The sequence below is a fragment of the Puma concolor genome, chromosome D1 (assembly GCF_028749965.1).
Source record: "Puma concolor isolate L17-30 chromosome D1, mPumCon1.1.hap2, whole genome shotgun sequence".
In the NCBI taxonomy this organism is placed as follows: Eukaryota; Metazoa; Chordata; class Mammalia; order Carnivora; family Felidae; genus Puma; species Puma concolor.
In genome coordinates this window covers 53914008-53937671 of record NC_141676.1, presented here as the reverse complement: position 1 = coordinate 53937671, position 23664 = coordinate 53914008, and the positions used below count along the sequence as shown (strand labels likewise).

General features: G+C 40.6%; 1 protein-coding gene across 1 annotated transcript; it reads left to right on the top strand.

Moving 5' to 3' along the window:
* Positions 1–116: 116 nt before the first annotated feature.
* LOC112864902 (E3 ubiquitin-protein ligase TRIM22-like) lies at positions 117–21764 on the top strand. Its single transcript, XM_025927910.2, is given in 10 exon segments — positions 117–1571; positions 5223–5345; positions 12924–13129; positions 13131–13395; positions 13985–14080; positions 14706–14936; positions 17980–18002; positions 19241–19341; positions 19646–19672; positions 19928–21764. Coding segments are annotated over 8 exon segments (1473 nt in total). The 5' UTR covers positions 117–1571; positions 5223–5345; positions 12924–12992; the 3' UTR covers positions 20521–21764.
* The last annotated feature ends 1900 nt before the right edge of the window (positions 21765–23664 follow it).

The window sequence follows — 23664 nt, the reverse complement described above, 5'->3', positions numbered from 1 at the left end:
TTTCTCATCTATAAATTCTCTTCATGTTCCTTTTCTCAGAAAGCTTTTCTGTATTTCAACCCTGGGAAATATACTGACCCCATGACTCGGGGGGGACTGACTCTAGACTACTAGAGTCAGAGTAGTAGAGTCTAGACTACTAGAGTCTAGTTCTTGTACTCGCCAAGCTCTTGAACCTTCTTACACCCCTACTTATTTCTTTGTAGTTGCGCTTGCCTTAAGTACACCTAATGCATTGAGTCTGTCTCACCGTGTGTCCCTTGCTGCCTCCCTTTTCTCTACGTGAACACCTTCATTCATCAGCAGGGTGTACATTTGCCTTGAATAATGTTTTTCCCAGTATGATGTTTGCATTAGGAAAGAATCTCTGTTCATAATTTTCCATAGTCCCAACGGAAAAAAAAAGGGCTGATGCCTCATAAAGAAAGATCATTATTGAGGGAACAACTCTGCCAGATTGTTACAATCCCATTTCCTCTGTCATGACTGAAAAGATGAAGGAAAGCTTTTCAACAATTTTGATGTATTATCAAAGACCTAAGCGTAGGAATTATTCACTAAAGACTGAACCCTTAGTGGTGTGTCAGTGTTCTCATGATGCCTCTTACTCATCAAAGAGTTAGGGAGAAAATGAGAAAATATCATAAATAGTAAGAATGGAAGTTTATGTTCAGCATGTCTGAGTTCCTGTCCTCTCTCCACACGTAGCAAATGCAACCTTGAATAACATACATTAATGTTGTATTTATTTTCTTAAAATAAGCTTGGTGTAAAAACTGCACTGTACTTAGGATCATCGTGAGAAAATAAATGTCATTAAAAATAAAGCATCTAGGGGCACCTGGGTGGCTCAGTTGCTTAAGTGTCCGACTTTGGCTCAGGTCATGATCTTGCAGTTCGTGGGTTTGAGCCCTTCGTCGGGCGCTGTGCTGACAGCTCAGAGCCTGGAGCCTGCTTCAGATTCTGTGTCTCCCTCTCTCTCAAAAAAAATTAAAAATAAATAAAACATTAAAAAATAAAAATAAAGCATCTAAGTGTCTCAAATTATTAATAAATATTATAAATAATTGCTCTACTAATTCCTAAAAAATATAAGCTGTGTCAGTGTCTCATGAAATTCTGTGGGATTCAGTTTTCTCATTTGTAAAAAGAAAAGAAAAAAAAAAGTACCTGATGTGGAATTGTGAAAATTAACAAACAGAATGCTTTCTAGTACATACGCAGGATCCAATAAGGTGTCTATTCATTTTTTGGCTCCCTCTCACTGTGACCAAAATAAATGATCTTAAGAATACCTATTAGCTTTCTTTCAACATTAGTACCTTCGTTTTGTTTTAAGAAATAAAATAACTTCATTAAAGAATTTCAATTTTCTTTAAATTTTAGCTGATTGTAAAATAAATTAATTTTTTTTGCATAGGTACCTAGTCTTTTTTTTAATTTTTTCTGCAGTAATTCTGTTTCATTGAAGTTAAATATTCATTTGAGATGTTGGCCCAGCTTTAAAAGTTATTATTCACAGTGATACAGTACAAGAAGTACAATCATGGGATTTCTTAGCAGTGGTGTAGGTAAGTGTTTTGCTTGCCTGGTCAGCTTTCCTTTTGCAGTGACTTGAAAGTTCTCAGGAAGAGGGAAATCCTGCTTTCCTCCTTCAGTGAGATAGGAGGGGAGTTATCTCTGCAGTGGATGTCCATTTGAGGCTTGGCGGGATCCCTGTGTCTTTTAGCATTTTCATTTCCAACTCTTTCTTAACTACGTTCAGAGCTACAGAGAGAAAAAGTGGGCTGTTGGTTAAACAGGATCTGCTCTCATTTCTGCTTGTCCACAAAATCCCCATCTGCTTCATCTCTGGATGACCTTTGATAACACAAGGGATTCCAAGGTGAATATTTCTAGAACCTGTGTGTGTGTGTGTGTGTGTGTGTGTGTGCGCGCGCGTGCATTCACACATCTCTATCAGCACTCATCCATGGAAACTGGAGGAAATTGATCTTCTAAATTTTCCCTTTGACCTCTGTTTTCCTGTCACCCTATTGCTACAATGAGTAATCTGGGGAAATACAAAAATATCTTCTAGAAGTAGCAGAAAACTTCATAGGATCATAATAACAAAAGTATGTGCAAAATTATGAAATTACAAGTGTCCAAAGTGTATCAGGCAATCCTCCTTTTGATAGCCTCATCTGGGTCACTTCTGTAGTCAGGGACAGCAGATGATGTCTCTGCCCCGCTTCAGGACAGAAAAGGAAATGAGGAGACCTCATTATCATTTTTCCAGAGGGATCTAGGAAAGCCAATCCAATTGCTTCCTCTCCCTTACTCTTCACACTTGTAAATATATAGTGTGTTTGTGATCCTGTAGAGAAATTCTCAGTGCTTTCTGATGTGGAAATGTGTTGGGGTTTAGAACCCAAGGTCAAGGAAGAATTCTTGAGATGTCTTCGGTGCAAAAAGGGGGTTTTATTAAAGTACAGGGACATGGAGCACCTGGGTGGCTCAGTCGGTTAAGCATCCGACTTCAGCTCAGGTCATGATCTCACAGTTCATGAGTTTGAGCCCCGCATCGGGCTCTGTGCTGACAGCTCAGAGCCTGGCACCTGCTTTGGATTCTGTGCCTCCCTCTCTCTCTCTCTGCCCCTACCCTGCTCATGCTCTCTCTCTCCCTCTCTCTCTCTCTCTCTCTCTCTCTCAAGAATAAACATTTAAAAATTTTAAACAAAAAATAAGGCACAAGGACAGAAACTATGGGCAGAAAAAGTTGCCCTGGAGTTATGAGGAGTGATTGATTATATACTTGGCAGTTGGGGGAGGTAAAGTCAGGGGGAAGTTTCCAAAAGGACTTTCATATGCTCAAGAAGACTCATAGGATCCTGGAGGCCTGGCTAATAAGCTCAGGGTTTTTTTCCCTCTAGCAAAGCATTAACCTTAAGGCAGTAGGGAGTTCTGGAGGAATGTTGTACTCTCCGGGCCTCAAGCGTTTGTCAATGGGCTGCAGGTTATAAGGAAATTTTATTTTATCTGTCATTTCCTTCAGCCTTTGTTCCCCTACATCACTCTCTTTACCTGTATAAAGGAGGCTTGATGACTGGGCCCCTGCTCAGTTCTGCAATCTCTCCTCTCTTCACCCAGCTCTCTTGAGCCCAGTGCCCAGTCCTCTGGAAAAACCGACAGATTTCTGGATACTTGTGCCTCTGCCTGGGCCCTGCCCACCTGGAAGCAAAGTTCAGCTGAGGATACAAAACCGAAGGAAAACTTGTACCCTAGAGAAGAATTTCCAAAATTGTCAACTTTTTTTTTTAAGTGAAAGGTAGCTGTAGCTTCACATACAGGTGTGAGAAATAACCCAGAGACATATCTTACACGCTTTTCTTCTCAATTCCCCCATTTTTCAGATCCTTAATGCTACTGAGAAGACTTTTCCAGTTCTGCCTTTGATACACGCACACACACACACACACACACACACACCTCATAGGCATACTTGTTTTCAGTTTTTTAACAGCTTTGAGATAGTGAGATGTTATTGACATAAACATTATAAACTCTTAAGCTGTACAGCTTGATATTTGAATACATGTATATGTTGTGAAATGATCACCACAAGCAAGCTAATAAACCTGCTCATCACCTCTACATAGTTACCAGTGTGTGTGAGTGTGTGTGTGTTTCCCCATTTCCTCCCGCCCCCAGCCCCTGACAACCACTATCCTAATCTCTACTTCCTAGTGTAACATGTAAGTGAGATCATGCAGTATTTCTCTTTCTATATCACAGATGGACTTTTATTATAATTCTGGTGTTGCCACATACTGGCCCTTATCAGATAAAGTAAATTTAATGAGATACTCTTTCTCATTTATAAAAAAAAAAGTAATGAAAATTACTTGATGAGTTATTGTAAAAATTAGTAGAATATTTTTAATAATTGCTGCTGCCTCCTAACATAAACATCCATCTAGAATGATGTTTGTTATTTTTCTGGTTCCCTTTCATGAGGTAGCGTGGGGCAGGCAGAGGACAAAGTACAAACTGGCACACCTGCTCCCCCAAAGTTGGGATGTGTGTGACATTCTTTAGGCACTCCTGGCTGCCCAAGGACAAAGGAAAGGAAAGAAAACAAGTGGCCAACTGATAGAGATCGCAGTCATACAGGACATGGGTCTCCATCAGTTTACAAATACCTTGGTAAATTACAAGAAAAAGGCAATCTTATCAATAGCCTAATCTCGAGAAACTTGTAGCCCCACATCACCCTTCCACAGTGATATGGAGAAGTCTATATGGTATAGTCTATTTTTGCTTTGTATATCTTGCTGACTATTGGAGGGGAGTGCAGGGCTTTGTGTGTGTGTGTTTGTGTGTGGGTGTGTGTGTGGGTTTGTTTATGGGGTGTGAACAGGGGCAAGGTAAAGGTGAGACAATTGTGAGGACTGAAGGAGAGGAGTTCCTTTATCCAAGGGCCTCTTGTCTCTCTAATACTCTCCTTTCTCTTGCCTCCCACAAGTCCCATATCCATCCTTTTATTCCCTGTGAATCTCTGATCTGATCCCACATCCTGGGCCCCAGATGACTAATGGTTTCCCTCTAGACTTTGTGTGAGAAGCTTGTATGAAATACAAGAGCTTCTGGAATGTGAAGAAAGTGATGTTTGGCAGTAGGGGGAGTCTAAAAGCTGACTTTTAAATCAGGATCCCTTCTCTTCAGCTTTCAAGAACTCCCTTTCTTCCAAAACACAGATCCCAGCACCCATGATGCATATCTGAGGAAGTTTTGATGGGGCAGCTTTGGGCTATAAAACCTTGGATCAATCTGTCATTTGAAAATTACAGTTAACTATAAAGGACAGGAACTGAATTCTCCCAGTTGTAGGATTGAGACTGAGAGAAGAACCCAAGAACCAAATGAGAAGGCAGCCTGACCAATACCTTCATTGCACTCTTATGAGACCCTGAGCTAAGCAGTACCTGAATTTCTGATCTGCAGAAATTGTGAGATGGGAGAAACCAGTGAGGAAATCTGAGCATGCCAGGTACAAGGAAACATGGGTTGGTAGGAAAGCTCAATGAGCCATGGTCCTCCTGCCACTCAAAGTCTATCTCTGATGCTAACCACATTGCTGTGATCCACTTTCCAGTTTACTATGCTCCCAAGGAGCAGGGAATAATAAATCCTCCTTAGGGCTCTGTGTCTCCCTCCAATTCCTGTATCTCCTGTTGCAGAGGGATACAAATGAAAGATCTCCCACTCTGGGCCCATGTTCTCAGCCTGAAAAAACCACAAGCCACAGGAAGTAATGTGGTTCAAGCGTACTGGTACAGAAAGATTAAACAACAGGCATTGAGGTAAGTATCTGAGTAAATCTTAGGAAGACACAGAGAAGATAAGAAAACCTGTTGGTTAGCATTTTTCAAAGGAGTTCATATAGATGTTAATACCAGAACTTCACATTCAGCACAGCAATTGTGTTAACTGCAAGACCAACAAATGAACAGAACCATGATTATCGTCAGCACACTCAATGCAACTAAAATTATATCTATGGCTGGGTAACTACATATCTTTCTGTTTAAATGTCACTCCCTGTATGCAACACTTTGTAATAGATCTGAGGCAAGAAGGAACAACGTAGAAAAGTTTCCTTCCTGTCTTCATAGAACTTATTGTTGTTTGGTGCAGGGCTGCATGAGGAGGGATACTCATTGATTGTGTCATATGATAACAAAGGTGATAAAAAATGCTAGCTCTCTAAATGTAATGTGTACAAAATTTAGATGATTATTATTGTTCTTGAGAAGCATCATAAAATTTATTCACTGTTAGCAAAAACTTACTTCATACCCAAGAAAGTGAAACTGTCAGTATGGCTTAGTGATTATGCCTATATGATTTTCAGTTCCTGCCTCATAGATAAAAGTGATTCAAGGAGTTTATTTATTTTTAATATTTTTGGTTATTTTTTTAATGGTTACTTATTTTTGAGAGAGAGAGACAGAGCACGAGTGGGGGAGGAGCAGAGAGAGAGGGACACAGAATCTAAAGCAGGTGCCAGGCTCTGAGCTGTCAGCACAGAGCCCAATATGGGACTCAATCCCCCAACGAACCTTGAGATCATGACCTGAAGTTGGACACTCAACCGACTGAGCCACCCAGGTGCCCGTGATTCAGTGTTTAAAAGCCATGATTAGCTCACTTTTCTGTGTGATATGGACAATAACAAAGTATCTGTGCCTTAGTTCAACAAACCAGCTTCTGAGTCATGCTACATGCCTCACATCATATAATGTGTGAAGTTTACTGTGCTCTCCAGTTCTGCCAGTCAGGGACCCGTGATGGAGCTTCCACCATCATGCAGTTGCCCCACGAAGAGCATGTAATCTGAACAAGAACAAGATAGACAACAAAGCACGAAACTATGTGTACAAAGTATAAAATATTTCAGATCTGCCTTTGATTGATAGTGTAAAAAAGACCAAATTTTTCCCAAAGGAAGTGGGGTAAGGTGGAAAAATTATGAAGGTGTGTTACTCAGTAAAAGATTATACTTGAGGGGCGCCTGGGTGGCTCAGTTGGTTAAGCGACCAACTTTGGCTCAGCTCATGATCTCACAGTTCATGAGTTTGAGCCCTGCCCTGGGCCCTGTGCTGACAGCTCACAGCCTGGAGCCTGCTTCACATTCTGTCTCCCTGCCTCTCTGCCCCTTCCCCACTTGTGCTCACTCCCTCTCTCTCAAAAATAAATAAATAAACAAACACACATTAAAAAAAAAAAGATTATACTTGAGAGCTTGCTTGGAGGTCCTAGCAGGAGAGTGCAGATACTTGTGTCCCCTTAACCAAAGAATGGCCCTCCTCTATTATAGGGGCAGGTCATCCTCTTCCACTGAGCTCGCAGCTGTAGCTTCTGGAGGGACACACATGGAGCGGTGAGGGAGGAAGGGGACACCTGCTTAGCCAGCCAGATCAGCCGAATCAATTCTGGCAATCAATGGCGTGAGAGATGTCACAAGCAGATCACCCTCACATCGAAGATTATACTTGAATAGCACCATCTATTAAACTCCATGTTCTCACCTGCTTCCTACTCAGGTAACAAGGCACTGACTCAGTTCTACCATGATTAATTTCTGGAAGCCTTCTGTTTTTGGCCTGCCTGGATAAGAAACAGAAACTGGTTTCAATGATATTTTGGAAAGATTTTTTCCATAGGCTCACACTGAAGAAACTTTTAAATTTTATTTTTGCCATTTACAATAACGGCTGCTAATGCTTACTAGGTCTGCTCATATTTACAGAGCTTTATAACTGATTATCTTTCCCATCACCCTCTGCATTACAAAAGCTCAGGTGCCAAGACTTTCTGGATCATTATTTTATCCTTTGTGACTTGCTTAGGGCCTGAATATAGGATAAGCTCAACAAATAATTATAGGATTGAATTGAAATGCTGAATATTCAGGCTATATCACTGTAATTCACAGTTTTTTTTCTTACTCAGATATTCTTGCTGGAATAAGCTGGAGGAGGAATAAGAATGTTATGATTGGGTGCTTAGCTGGTGCAAGTCCTAGGACATACCCTTCCCTGGCATCCCACACGGTACCCTCCCACTGTTACTATCTTACAAGTTTCTGTTCTGCTTCCTTTGTTTCATTTCCCCTTCTAAGATTTTGACTTTCATTTCTCACCTGGAGGGAAACTCCCTCACTAAGACCAGTGCTTTGACTTGGTGAGTGAATTATTGACCATACCTGCATCTGATCTTTGCTGAATCAAGACTTCCCACTTCAGCCTGAAGGTGTGTGGGGCAGTCTGTGAAGGCAAAGGGCAGTAAGTTTGGGAGGAATCGATTGAGTGTGTTTGGATGAGTTCAATTTGTGGTTCTGAAGCTGCTCTGAATTCACCAAAGAGCCAGCTTGTAGGTTTTCTGCAGAAGAGAGGTGCATTGAGTGTGGGGGAGGCATGACCACTAAAGAAGGGAGGCTTGAGAATGCAAAGAACCTTGTTTTTTTCTTGGAAGGATCATTACTTCTCCAGGCTGAATTACTCTCATCTTCTTTCTATTCTGTAGTTTTGACTTTTTTTGCCAAGGTGAGCCAGAATAACTTTTTTTTTTCAGAAACAGAAAATCCCTTCCTCTTTTCCTCCAGAGAAACCTGTGAGATGGAACCCTGTTTTCCCTATTCATGAAAGCCCAAGTTCCTGGAGAGAGTTGGCAGAGATGACGACCCTCATCTAGACTTGTGGGAGGGAAAGGGATCTTAGGGGCTGTGCCAAGGATAAGACCTCTTGAAACCCATCATTTTATACTTCTTGTCCTTGTAACTTCTGGGAAATTGTCTGCAACATTCCTGATAAATCACCAGTTTTGGCCAGGCTGATGAGACAGACTGGATGAGCAATCTGCTGCTCATCTCTACAGCTCCCGTGTGGTCACTTGTCTCTGGGGCTCCAGCCACAGGGAATTTGTTCTTTTCTGAGGACAGCTTACCCTCACCTCAGGACTCTCTGTCCTCTCCTGCTTTAGAACTTGTCCTCCATTAAGGCACCTGGGTGGCTCAGTCAGTTAAGCATCTGACTTCAGCTCAGGTCATGATCTCACGGTTCGTGGGTTCAAGATCTGCATCAGGCTCTGTGCTGATTGCTCAGAGCCTGGATTCTGCTTTGGATTCTGTGTCTCCCTCTCTCTTTGCCCCTCCCCTGCTTGCTCTCTCTCTCTCTCAAAAAAAATTTTTTTAATTAAAAAAAAAATGACAGAACTCTGTCCTGTTAGACACACTTTTCCATTGCTTTTTAGCTCAACTCCTAACTCCTTTGTCCCTGCTCAGAGTAAGGAAAGGAGTTGGTAATTTTTCAGAAAGAACTCCATCTTAATCTCACCTCTGAACACCTTGTACCTTGATCTCTATGTTATATAATATTTTGATGTGCACTTTCCTTTCCTATCACTTTTCAGAAGTCATTGTTCTATGTCTTACATCTAGACCAGGTTCGTATTTGGTGTATATTAATTGCTTACTCAGAGGGTTAGCACAGGGTCCAATAGATGGGAGAAAATGGGTTTAAAATTTTAAAAAATATCTTTGATTAAATTCACAAAGGCAAAAGCATATAGCTGTGATGAAAAAAAAACGTATTAACATCTACTGGACATTCAGTAGATATTAAGCATCTCCAAAAAATTATATTCTCGGTGAATGGAGAGAAAGTAAACAGTAAAAGAGTAACACGGTATGAGAAAATATGAAAACAAAGAAACAAGAGCACTAGTAGATAAGAAGTCCCACCACAGGGCTAGGTATCTACGCTGTGCCTTGATAAAAGGATTTGCAATTTAGAACAGATTTCGGGCTAGGTCTCAGTGTGGAGAGGTGATTTTGAGCTGAGTTTTCAAGGAAGTGATGGATTGAGGATGGATTTTTGCTAAGAGTGAGCAAGGCACATATAAGGCAGCCAGTGTAGGCCGGGGAGGAGTAGGAGCTGGGCTGAGAAGATGAGGCATAGGAAGGGATGTGTCACGTCAACCTAACTCGACCATGATAAAGACTGACTCCAGCTGAATGGCATGTATTTGAGCAGAGGAATGGAAAGATTGATGGATGCTTTAAAAAAAAATCATTCCTGCTGGGATGTGAACAGTGATGAGAGCAGACTGCATGAGATGGATGACAGTATCAGGGAGACTGGTGCAGAAGCTACTTCTGGAATCCAAGGTAAAAGACTCAGTTGGAGGGGACATAATTTGAAGAGAATGCTTACAGGACCTTCTGATGAACCGATGGTGACAGATAGTGATGAGCCTGCCATAGCCTTATGGACATGGACTTCTGTGACAAAATGATTACTTTGAAACAGGTTGACCTCAGAGTTTGAGCTCTTGGGGGCAGTGTCATTAATGTGGGGCAGATTAAACCCTGGACTCTAAGGGGTGGTAGAAGAAGGAGGCTCTTCTACTCAGGAACAGGGGCAGGATCAAGGATGTCTACATTCCTCATAGGACTTTCTCCCCTTATTGTGGAGACACTTTTCATTTTTCTCATCTGTGCCGACACAGAAAGCCTCCATACAATCAGGATGTAGGGAGATAAGGAAACTTAGGATCTAGTTGGCCCTTACCCTACTGTAAAAACTCCACATTTGTACCATCTCCAAGGGGAGTATACATTTGGGCTCTGTATCTGTCTGTCTGTTTAAGGTGGAGAGACTTTCAATGGTGTAACACTTCTCCAATGATAGAATAAAGAATACACGAAATAGGGACGCCTGAGTGCTCAGTCGGTTAAGCGCCTGATTTTGGCTCAGGTCATGATCTCACGGTTCGTTGGTTTGAGCCCCGTGTCAGGCTTTGTGCTGATAATTCAGAGTCTGGAGCCTGCTTTGGATTCTCTGTCTCCCTTTCTCTCTGTTCCTTTCCAGTTCTCTCTCTCTTGAGTGCATGCAAAATAAATAAACATTAAAAAAACACATGAATAAGGAAACATAAGCACTTATATTAGTTTTCTGGGGCTGCCATAAAAAGATGCACCACAAATGGTTGACTTAGGTGAAATTCATTTTCTCACAGTGCTGGAGGCTAAAAGTACAAGATCAACTTGTTGGCAAGGTTGGTTCCTTCCATGGGTGGTGACAGAGGATCTGTTCCATGTCTCTGCTTGCTTTTGATAGCTTTCTGGCAATCTTTGGTGTTCTCTGTAGATGCACCACCCTCATCTCAGCTCTTGTCTTTATGTGGCCTTCTCTATGTGTGCATGTCCATCTGTGTCCCCAAATTTCCCCATTTTATGAAGATGCAGTCATGTTGAATTAAGGCCCGTCATAATGACTTCACATTAACTTGATCATCTGCAAAGACACTATTTCCAAGTAAAGTTACATCTACACATACTGGGGGTTAGGACTTTGACATCTTTTGGGGGAATATAATTCAAACCATAATAGCACTCAATGTGTTTGAAACAGGACAGACTTTATCTTTCTATCTATGGCCTTCATTATATATTGATTCTTCTCTCCCATGACCAACGGCAACCAACGGTTGCCTCATTGGAATTTATGTTTCCTGAGTCTCTATCTTCTCAGGTATAGGTTGTGACCCTATGAGTATATGAACCTGTTCTTTCCTCCCTAAAAACATATTCCTTTCTGTGCCCATCGACCTCCTTGTTGTATGTGCAGGTCAAGGTGAAATTCCATCTACAAATACAAGACTCCCCAGACCACCCATCTGGTCTTGAGGTCTCTATTCCTATACCCCCAGAGCACTGTGTAGCTGTCTAGTTCATACAGCCTTTCCCTCTGTTTGTCTTTGTTAACATCTGTGCAGTAATGAAGAGAATTCTGAAAGAGGATCCTGAGGATTGTATGTCCACTCAACTCTATCTTTTATAATAGAATGACGTCTGTAAATAGAATGATCTGTAAGCCATGTGATTCTATGTACACATGTGAAGAAAGATTCTATGTACACTCCTATTTCTCAGGGATTCTTATATAAGGAATAAATAGGTCAGAGTGACTTGTAAATGGTAATTGGTTATAAAACCATTAGTGACAAAATTACCTCCCTATTGTGATCCTTGCTGTTTCTGTAGGTGTCTCTGGGGAACGAATTTGAGGGCATGGGGAAGGCTCTATGTGGGACAGGTGTGTTAGGAGATAAATTCTTCTCAGTTACTAGAGAACTACTAATAGATAGGAAGAAAAGCTTAAGGGATACCTGGGTGGCTCAGTCGGTTGAGTGTCTGACTGGCTCAAGTCATAATCTCACAGTTCATGAGTCTGAGCCCCGCAGCAGGCTGTCTGCTGTCAGCATGGAGCCTGCTTCAAATCCTGTCCTCCTCTCTCTGCCCCTTCCCACTTGCTAGTGCACTTTCTTCCTCTCTCTCCTTCTCTCTCTCTTTCAAAAATAAATAAACATTTGGAGCGCCTGGGTGGCTCAGTTGGTTAAGCGTCCGACTTCGCAAATGATAGTATCAGCAGTTTTGCTATAGAGAAGTTAATAAAGCAGGTCCTGATGAGAAGGCATAAAAGGAGACTGAATGAAAACTAAGAGTCATGCTGATGTTGGAGGAGAGTGATTCTATGTAGAGAGACAAACAAGTGCAAAGTTTCTGAGGTAGCAGTGACTTCTGTGCTTTTGACATTGAGGAACTGGAGAGAAAGGCAGGGTGGATGAAGCTCAAAACCAGTATGCTAAGTGAAGAAGTCAGCCTCAAAAGATCATATATTATAATTCCATTCTTATTATACATTATAATATAAATACACAAGATTGTAAAATATAAAAACACAAGATTGATGATTTCCTAAGGCTCAAATTCAGAATGGGGTGACTACTAATGGCATGAGGCTTGTTTTCATGTGATAGAAATGTTCTAGAATTGGACTGTGGTGTTAGTTATCCAGTTCCATAAGTTTACTAGAATCATTGCATTGTACTCTTGAAATTAATGCATTTGATAGAAATATTACTTGATAAAATTGTTTTTTAAAAAAGGTCATGTAAATATCAAGAGTGGGATCACTCCACTCAGGAGAAGAGCAGTGCAAAAGCCCAGGGGCCACAGTGGGTTTAGTGTATTTAACAGGAAGGATGTGTTTTGGGATGGGCAAGTAAAGACCGGAAAAACTTATGGGTTGCACAAGGTTCTTGGTAGGAAGGGCTTCAATTTGTCCGTCTACCAGTAGAAGAAGACAAACTAGCAAGCTTGCCCTGATGGGGTGAAATTTATCATGCTACATAAACTGAGAGTGACGTGTTTAAAATTATTACAAAGAGTGCTTTTCATTCTGCTACTGACCTACTTCTCTTGTCTGTTTTCTTCTCTATATTGAATATTAATGTTTTGCCCAATTCCATATCTCTACATAATCAATATCCTTTCTATTTCTGCCTTTCTTATCATGTCCCCTTCAACATTCCAGCCCTACAGGAGTCTGTGAGCAAGAAGAGCCTCAGTTGTCAGGAAAGGAAGAAGCCAGGGGAGCACTGCAATGCATTTTCTAGCACAGGTAAACTTTAAGAGGGAGTTGACCTACCCCATCTGCCTGGAGCTTCTGACAGAGCCCCTGAGCCTGGACTGTGGCCACACCTTCTGCTGAGATTGCATCACTGCAAAGAACAGGGACTCACCAAGGAGGGGAGAGCAACTGTCCTGTGTGCCAGTGCAAATATCAGCTTCAGAATCTCTGACCTAACCACCCTCTGGCCAGCATTGTGGAGAGAGTCAGGGAAAATAGGAGCCCACAGAAGAAAAAGTTCTGTGAGAATCATGGAAAAACACTCTGTGTCTTCTGTAAGGAGCATGGGAAGGCTGGTTGCCAGCACACTGCAGTGTCTCAGGAGTATCACGGTCATCATATATTCCTCACAGAGAAGGTGGTCAAGGAATGTCAGGTAGGCTCAAGGGTGAAAGAAGATGGGGCAGGATGATACCTGAAGTGAATTCTTCACTTTTTAAGCCTATGTTCCTCCCCTTGCCATCATAAAACTGAGCTCTGAAATCTCTTTTCCGTACCCTTTTCTCAGCTTCTGAGACCTAAAGGATATTTCTGTGCATTCTTTCATCTGATCAGAAATGAGTCTAGATTAGAGACCCTTAGCAAAGAGAAGTTGGATGAATGGAGAAATGCTTCCCAAGATAAAATCTGATAGCCGCTTTGAGCAGAAGGGTTTTTTTTGGGGAACATGGCTGGTTGGATGTGGAGAATGCTGTCAATGAGAGGAAAGGAATTTCCTTGCTGCAGGATCACTTCTTCCTCTAGGAAAAGAGAGAATCAGGTTACTCTTGATCAAGGGGTGATAACTTGCAGCACACAGGGATAAAGAATACATTAACCTCTTCAGATATTTGTCTACATAGTAGATTCTAATCATCAGTTTCATTTCCATAACCTAGTCTCTTCTGTGATGAGTCTTATTTCTTCCTTCTATCCAGGTGCTAAGAAAGCTCATAACTTGACTCTGGTGATTCTTTTTCTCATAGGAGAAACTCCAGGCAACTCTGAAGAAGCTGAGGAAGGAGCAGCAGAAAGTAGAAGAGCTTGAAGTTGACATCAGAGAGGAGAGAGATTCCTGGAAGGCAGGAAAATATTTCCTGAGGGAGTTGAGGCAGGAAACAAGGCAGCATCTTAGTCCAGTCACAAGGAGGCCCCTTTCTCTTGGTTACCTCACAATTAATGAGTTCAGAAGATATTTGATTAGTCCTCATTTCATTCCTTCCCTGTTGGAATTGGGTTCCAGAGGGTAGACATATCACAAATAAAACCAAATATTTGGAGGTGAAGGCATAGGACAAAGCCATGTAAAAATGACTAATGAATCTCATGTTCCATATCCATCATCAAGTTTGAGGCACTAATACTTCCAGAAAACATACTGAGAAAAGCCCAGTGTTCCCTATTTAGGAGGTGTGGGTGGAAGGGCTTACTATACAGTGTGGCATGATTATCCAGGACAGATATCTGCAAGCCAAGCCTCATCCAGGTGTCATATTGTGTCTGAGGGTGGGCCCTGCTAAAGTAGACTTTAATATATTCCTTTGGAAGAAACCCAAAGGAAAGTCATGGGGAAATGGCTTTCTCAGTAGTTGCTCACTACCTCATTGAGAAGTCCCTGAGGAAGATAATTCTTGTCTTGGCTCCCAGGCCCAGACAAAGTAGGCCCTTGGCCAAACAGACTGCCTCTTTCTCTTCCCATCCCCAAAGAATCATATGCAGACTGAGAGACAAAGGATTCTGAAAGAGTTTAATGAAATGAAAGGCCTCCTGGACAGCAAGGAGAAGAGGGTGTTGCAAAAGCTGGAGGAAGACAAAGTAAATGTGTTGGATAACTTGGTAGTGGCCAGAGACCAGCTGGACTGGCAGAGGCAGTACTTGAGAGGGCTCATCTCACACATTGAGCATCAGATATGGGGGTCCTCAGAAGACATGATGCAGGTAAGTCTTCGGTTGGAGCGTTTACATGATGAGATTTAGGGGAAACAGAGAGTAAATTTCCTTCCCTGCTGGATTTCTTCATTTTCTTCCTTATGGTGTCATTGAAAGGCTCTTGGGCCCCTCCATACCCCCTCTCTATCATTTCAAAGCTTGGAGGGATAATTCAAAGAATGGCAAAGAAAATTGCCATTGTTAGCAATTCATAAAAGGCAGTGCAAAAAATTTGAAGACAAGATTCTTTTTAACGTTTATTTTTTTTTTTTTAATTTTTTTTTTCAACGTTTATTTATTTTTGGGACAGAGAGAGACAGAGCATGAACGGGGGAGGGGCAGAGAGAGAGGGAGACACAGAATCGGAAACAGGCTCCAGGCTCCGAGCCATCAGCCCAGAGCCCGACGCGGGGCTCGAACTCACGGACCGTGAGATCGTGACCTGGCTGAAGTCGGACGCTTAACCGACTGCGCCACCCAGGCGCCCCTTAACGTTTATTTATTTTTGAGACAGAGAGAGACAGAGCATGAACGGGGAAGGGGCAGAGAGAGAGGGAGACACAGAATCGGAAGCAGGCTCCAGGCTCCGAGCCATCAGCCCAGAGCCCGATGCGGGGCTCGAACTCACAGACCGCGAGATCGTGACCTGAGCTGAAGTCGGACACTTAACTGACTGAGCCACCCAGGCGCCCCGAAGACAAGATTCTTTATAAGCTCCCCTTATCTATGATCTACCATTTGTAAGGCATCTCTTCATTAAGTTTGGTCAAATAACACAAATCTCTATTTACATTTGATTTTCTTGTTGTTGTTGAGTACTAGACTGTGCAATATTTGTAGTTTTGATTTTCATTTCCCTAATATAGACCTATAATGTTGTGCATCTTTTCATGGGTTTATTGTCCATTTGTATATTTTCTTTGGAGAAGTATCTATTCAAATTTTTCCCCATTTTTTGAATTGGCTTTTTGTTGTTGCATTGTTGTAGTTTGTTGTATATTCTGTGACTAATACCTTATCAGATATATGATTTGCAAATATCATCTACCTTTTTGTGCATTGTCTCTTCATAGTGTTCTTTGCTGCATAGAAATTTTTAACTTTGGTGTAGTTCAACTTAGTGGTTTTTCTTTTATTCCTTGTGCTTTTTTTTTTTTGTTGTTGTTGTTATATCCAAGAAATCATTACCAAATCTAATATTGTGAATATTTTTCTCTTTGTTTTCTTCTAACAGTTATATAGTTTTATATCTCAAGTCTAGATCTTTAATTCATCTTGATTTATAATTTATATGTGATGCAAGTCATCTATGTTTAATAGTATTGTAACCATTATATTATTTTGAGCCATTTTGGGGGGAAATAATTTGGTAAAAAGAATGAGGAGATGGCAATCAGTGAAGGGATGGACTGTATGGGACTTTTGTTTGTCCAACCTCAATTCAATTACCTCCCTCTTTCTTTCTTTCTTTCTTTCTTTCTTTCTTTCTTTCTTTCTTTCTTTCTTTCCTTTCTAGAACTTCTTGAATTACTCTTTGAAGAACCATTCTTACTCCCAGTCTATGTAGTTGGTTAGGGTTGATAAAATCAGTAGCTTTAGGGATGTGTCTCTAAATTCTAGTAAGTCAGAATATCAGATTCTTATGTTTACCAATAATGCAGTAATTATTTTGACATATGCATCTGACCCAATTCAGGTCAAAGATTTTTATGCCTTTGAATTTTACTGTCATGACTAGGAAAGAGAAATTCTCTTTTTCACTAGGTAGTATATAAGGGATTATCATTTAAACCAGGAGATTCAAGTTGATGCCACACAGAGCCTAAAAAGAAAGTCAATATTGCAAGTAGAAAATAGAATTAGAATTTTGAGAATAACAGATTCTGATGACAAGATTTTCACTTAAAAACCACCTATGACGAAATTTACACCTGCCCCTGAATTTATTCATCTTTCTTTTAAATTTAAACCGTTTTATTTGGGTTTTTGTCATATACAATAACAAGAAAAAGCCTAATTCAGAGAGTAAAACTTTATCTGAAATGTAGAGTCAACTGAAGGCCAGGTCTTCATTGGTATAAAAGGGGTTGGGCTGGAAAGAGGGAAACCAAATATATTGGTACATTCTGTTCTATGATGGGAATAAAAAGATGGCTAAAAGATTTTGAGACCATGGACTGGATTGACAATACAATATTGAAATTCAGAGTAAGATATTATAGTTTCTAAGACTGTGACTGAGTATGTATTGGTATCATTTGGGGCAATGGAATATAAACAGTTGGGAAATAGTAAATTACATTTTAGACTTTCTCAGGTTCTGGTTCCTCTGGCTTATTTCGTGCTCAAATATTGATGAGATTACCTATAGGTAACGGAGAGGAGGTATATAGAATGAGTGAAAGAAAGCCAGAGAAACATTCACTTGAAGTGTTTGTTTGCATGTACCCGCAGCAAAAGAAAGTATACTTTTGGAGAACTATTATTATTGATTATTCATCTTTGACTCTCCAGAGCCTGGAATGATGTCTGGCACATATGTGTTTCACCTTTATCTGTCTCTGGAATAAATAAAAGCATAATGAATTAATGAGGTCTTCTCATGTACGTATTTGTTTAAAAATCTCAAGCCTCTTCTCTTCTTTTAAATATATCCCATCTCCAAGCACTGGAAGCATCTTTCTAACATCCTCACATGAGTCCTCAGGATGGTTGATCTGGATCTTATCATATATTCTGTCCTCCACATTCTGATCATCTCTTTTTTCACACCTTAGCAAGGGATGTTAGGGGGTTAAGGTGGATAAAACTTTTTAAGGTAGGAGGGCTTATAACTCCTTGGAGGGTTGCCAGATCAAATCCAGGATGCATAATTAAATTTGAATTTCAGATAAATTATAAATCATTTTTTTAGTAGAAGGATATCCTAAATATTGCAGGAGTCTTGCTTAAGCTAAAGTATATTTTTACTTAAAATGAGAATTTAACTATCCATTTTTATTTTCTAAGTATACCAATCCTGGACTTGACTCATGTTTTCTCTCTTCTCCAGGATTTGATTAATGTCATGAGAAGGTATGTGTGGGAGACCAGGTATGGTCCTTTCTTATGTGAAGACAGAATTATAGCCATGAGAGTTATCTTGGGATGAATAAGAAATTTAAAAAAACCACAGAGCTGGGGAATTGGGAAATTATATCATTTTAAATTTTTGATCACAGGTGAAAGTTTTCAATGGAATTTGGGTGGTGGGAGGTCACACAGTTAGGGCCAGTAAGAGCATGATTTCACTAATTTTAGTCAAACCTTAGTCTCTGCTTCAGCTTGTTTCCATATTTCATAGGTACCTGTCTTATTTCAGGGAGGATCCTATCCTCTATCTTCCAGACCCCCAAGTTTTCCACAAAGGCAGCTCCTTTCATTTATTTTTCTTCCTGAAGATAGAAGAAACAAGGTCTTTCTAGTGGTTTCATTGGGGCTTCGGAAAAAACAAAAAAACAAAAAAACAAAACAAACAAAAAAACCCAACCCCTGTCTTGGAGAACAGTGGCTTTGGTCCTGGTGCCAATAATTAATTTCTACTTGCTTACACACTTTAGTATCTTATAGAAAATATGGCCTTTTTGTGTCTAAAGTGGCCTATCCACATGGCAGCTTCAAGGTCTTCCCAAATACATGAAATTCAAACCACTATTCATTTGGTTGTCATAACTTCTCCTTTTCCACATGTGTGTAATGTTTCCCCAGAGAATGTAACCTCAAATGTTATTCTCTAGACATCTGTACTGGGATACCAGGCTTTGGAGACCCTTCAGACTCTTAACATAGAGCTCCATACTTGATAACCTAAATCCCTCTGTAGTCAGGTTCTGGAGCTTCTTTACTGACCACCTGTCTGGGAACTCACATCTCTGGCCTCTCACTGGTGGAACCCCTAGGGTGGCAGTGACTTCTTCATGTATCAAATACTTGATTTTTTTTTTAGAGGCATCAAATACCTGTTAAATGCATCATTATTTTATACAGTTTTATTATTTTAAGAGGTAGAGAGTATGGGGTTAGTTTCGCCATTTTAGAAGGAAGAACATGAGCTTCATTGAGGTGAAGACCCCTTCTGAAGATCACACAGAGGGCAAATGGAAAGGTAGATGTGAGCAGATATTTCTTCTGGTTGCAGCATCAGGTCTCTCCCTGTTCCCCTCCTCAGGACCTTCAGTGGAGAGGATTCAAGTACATCAGTGGAGTGAAAAGTGGGAGAAGCAGTGGTCTTGCAGAGGTCAGACATGTGGGGTGACCAATTTTGTCTTCTCTAGGAGTGAGAGCTGGATTTTGAAGAGGCCAAACATTGTTTCCAAGAAACCGAAGAGTACATACCAAATTCCAGATCTGAAAGGGACACTGCAAGTGTTTAAAGGTAAGGAGAGTCAGAGGAAGGGTGTGGGTGTCAAATTGTTGTAGTATTGGAACAAAATGGGGAAGAGGATGTGGTTTCTAGATGAGGATAAAAGAGAGGATGTAGGCCTGACAAGCGGAGATAGATATATTGTGTGGAAGATGAGATCATATCTAAGGGGGCATGGTCAAGGTGTCTGATTCATCATTTCATTCACCAGTTGATAGCCACACAGGGCCTCGTGCCTCCATTCTAGTGAGAAGCCAAGTATCAGGGTTTAATCCCTTTGCTTTTAACAACATCATTGAAACTTTTGTCATTTCAGAGCTGACAGAGGTTCAACGCTACTGGGGTAAGAAGGAGTTACAGGTTGTTCAAACTGCCATGTTCTGATCCCTTTTAGAAGTTGTGGTTACTATCAGGTCCCATGATCTTAGCTTCATGTGCTCCCCCCAAACATGCACGCATACAACAGTTCTTAAGTGTGCTACTCATCTCTGACCCATCAACATGAGTTCTTCCCAGTCAGTTCCTGATGTTCCACCTCAAATGTCACAAGACACACCTGCTCTGTATCCTTCACCCAACCCTGTCATTTTTCCCACAGTGGACGTGATGCTGAAGCCAGTCAATGCTATTTTGAATATTACCATTTCTGCAGATAAAAGACAGGTAAAAGGCATACAAGATTTCTCTCTTCAAAATATACATCTATGTAGTTTCTCTCTTTTTGATGTCTTGGGTTGCCAGCATTTCTCCTAAGGGAAGTATTACTGGGAAGTAGATGTGTCTGAGAAGATCGCCTGGATCCTGGGGGTGCACAGTAAAGCAAGAAGCCCCAAGAGAAAGGGGAGTTCTGGGTTTGTTTTTGATCCGAATGTATATCTTCCAGATGTTTGCTCCAGATACAACCCTCAATTTGGCTACTGGGTTATTGGGTTACAGAATGAATCTGGTTATAAGGTTTTTGAGGAGTCTTCCACCTTTGATCCCAAGGTCTTGACTCTTTGCATGACTGTCCCTCCCCGTATTGGGGTTTTCCTAGACTATGAAGCAGGCATTGTCTCATTTTTCAATATCGCAAACCATGGGTCACTCATCTACGAGTTTTCTAGATGTCAGTTTTTTCAGACTACTTATCCATATTTTAATCCTTGGAATTGTCCAGTCTCCATCATCCTGTGCCCACCAAGCTCCTGAACCTCTTGGCACCCCCCTCACTTTTGTGTAGTGCTCCTTGTCCTTGGGGCTCATCTCCTACACCTGAGCTCATATGCACCATTCTGAAACCTCTTCCTTCTTTTCTCCATCTTTTATTTTAGAATGTCTTTGGAAGAGTCTGCTAGCACTGCTGTAACAAATTACCACAGAGTGGGTGGCTTAAACAACAGAAATTTCTTGTCTCACAGTTGTGGAGGCTGGAAGTCTAACACCAAGGTGTCAGCAAAGTTGGCTTTTTTCTGAGGGCTGTGAGGGAAGGGTCTATTCCTTGCATTGTAGGTGGCTGTCTTCTCTCTGTGTCTATTCATATCACCTTCCCACCGTTGCATGCCTCTGTGTCTAAATCTCCCCTTTTCTAAGGACACTAATCAGATTGGAGCAGGGCCCATCCTAATTACATCATTTGACTTAATCACCCCTGTAAAGACCCTCTCTCCAAAAGATCACACTCTGAAATATTGGGGGTTAGGATTGTAACATATGAACTTAAGGGGAACACAAGTCAACTCAACAGTCTTTTGCATGTCTTTGCCATGCAGCGAAAGCTTTAACCTTTTTCTACATAATATTTTGTTCTCAGTAGGAAATAATATTTTTTTTCTTATTCGTTTTTGTTTATTATGAGGAGAGGATGCTTATTTGCAAAGGGAACACATGTAATCCTTTCTGTAGAAAGACCAGTATTGCTGTACCACATCTGACATCTCTTTTCCTCATTCCCTCTGCTGTTTAATGGAATTAACAAGGAAAACTTATCAATTCTACCCCTATACATAAGACTTAGGACAGTGCATAGGAATCTGTCATTTGGTAGTGAATCCTTCAGAGTGTGTTGCTTTACAATGGCACCCCTTTATATGACGGAGTTAAAGCAGAAGTGCACAAATAAAATATTTACCAAGAGTGGATTTTTGGTGCTCAGAGTTTCTGAGGTCAAATCTCATGTCTTTACTTACAAGTTGTGTAAACTTGAACAAGTTACTTAGCACCTCTTGGTCTCATTTTCCTAAAATAAAAAATTCATGTTAAAGATTGCACCTACTTCCTAGGGTCACTTTGAGAAACCAAATTTTATTAGATGTGAAGCACTTATCTAAGAGTCTTACATGAAAGAGTAAACATTTGTTATTGCTGAAAAAATATAAGCTGTATTAATGAGGAACAATTTTTTGTTTTGTTCTGGTTTGGTTTTGCTTTAATAAAATGATAATTGGCTCACTGAAGTCTCATTTCCCAGATTCCAAAACTCCACTGCAGACAATATGAGTTTTCATGTTGTGTCGTGTAGAGAGCGTCATGTCTAGGCTCAGCTGTGCTGATGAAAGACAGCCTTCTGGTGTTCAGTCCTTGTCCTTGTGGTGCAACATCTGAGTATACCTCTGCATTTACCACCCTATGCACTCTTCTTCTCCTTCTCCTCCTCCTCCTCCTCTCCCTTCTCTTCCCACTCCCCATCTCCTTCCCCCTCCTTCTTCCTCCTCCTCTTTCTCTTCCTCCCTCTCCCTCCTCCTTCTTCTCCTTCTTTTTCTTCTTCTTCCTCTTCTTTGTCAGAATATGAAATGAAGAATAGAACTACCTAGGATAGTGAAGACACAGATTGCTCTTTGAGAAGCATGCATTATAAAATAGAGCAGACTATGCCACTGTATAAAATTTGAATCAAGATTCACAGGACTTTAGAGAAAGATGCATACCTTGGCCATGCTGGATGAAAATGAAAGTGTCTGGCATGGGATCAATATTTATATGTCTGTCTATATACACACATGCATACACACGCATGTCCACCTATGGGTATATATACCTGTAACCATTTGTATAAATACGTGAATATATATTAACATCATTCTGGTTAGTCTTTACAAATATCCTAAGAGGAAGAAATTTCTATCAGGAGATTAAAAGGGTTTACAAATGGAAGAAAAAATTCTAGAAGTTTGTAAGCTGTTAGAATTTTTCCCTAAGGTTTCAAGGCTAATGAGTGACAGAAGCAAGATTAGTACCAGCTGTGTGCTACTCCTACACCTGTGTGCTTTCCTCTGCACCACACCACAGAGAAGGCAGCAACTTGACTCCCAGGGATATGGGGAAGGAGGGAGAGCCAGAAAATGCTGTCTGCAGGAGGAGCCTGGCCATCTTAGGGCAAACCTTAGGTGCCATGAAATTCAATTTGATATGCTCAATCCATATAGCCCAAATGAGACAGTAGTAGGTCATAGATAATATTATGCTGAGCTTCTTCATGGCCACCATGCCACTGTGGATGACATGAAGAAAATGTCCCCACCTTTTAGTGTAGACGGTGAACACTATAATTGGACAGTTACAAAGCTGGACTCTGAAAACAGACCAAATTTTGTGTAATGATGATATAATCCCTTTGTGGCCCTTATCTAATTAACTAATTTTTATTGGATTCAATTTTTCACGTATAAAACAAATAAAAATAGTAAAACTTTCCTGATGGGGATGTTGTAGAAATTAAATAAGAGGTTAGTTGTGATAACCTGCTGTTTTCTAGCATGTAAGCATTGACCCAGAGTGTGCCTATTGATGCTTTTTATTGGTTTATTTTCCGACTTGAAATAAATGATTTTAAGAAAGCACATTCATTCATTTTAAAATAGTTAACTTTGCTTTCAAGAAATAGGATAGTTTGAGTAAAGAATCAGTGTTTTAAATTTTTTTCTATCCAGTTAAAATAAATATTACATTATTGTAAAAATTACTTCATTCTCATCCCCTCCTGTAATTGTAATAGCCTCTTTAACTTAATAGACTACACAAAATTGTATTTATTTTCTCCTGCTATGTAACAAACTATCACAAATTTAGTGGTAGGTTTAGATTTTAGGCTTAAAAGAATACCCAATTATTATGTCATGGTTTCTGTGGATCAGGAGTCTGGGTAAAGTTTTTCTGGGTTCTCTCCTTTAGGGTCTCACCGGAATACACTCAAGGTGCCAGCTGACATACAGATGAGAGCAGGGAAGTGGCCTTATCTAAACTCTTTTCAGATGTAAACAAGACTAGGAATTAAGCAGACCCCTGTCTCTAGTAGGGACCAGATGCTCTTTGCCAAGGTTAGAGTTCAATGAGAAGATTAAAGAGAATCGCACTTTT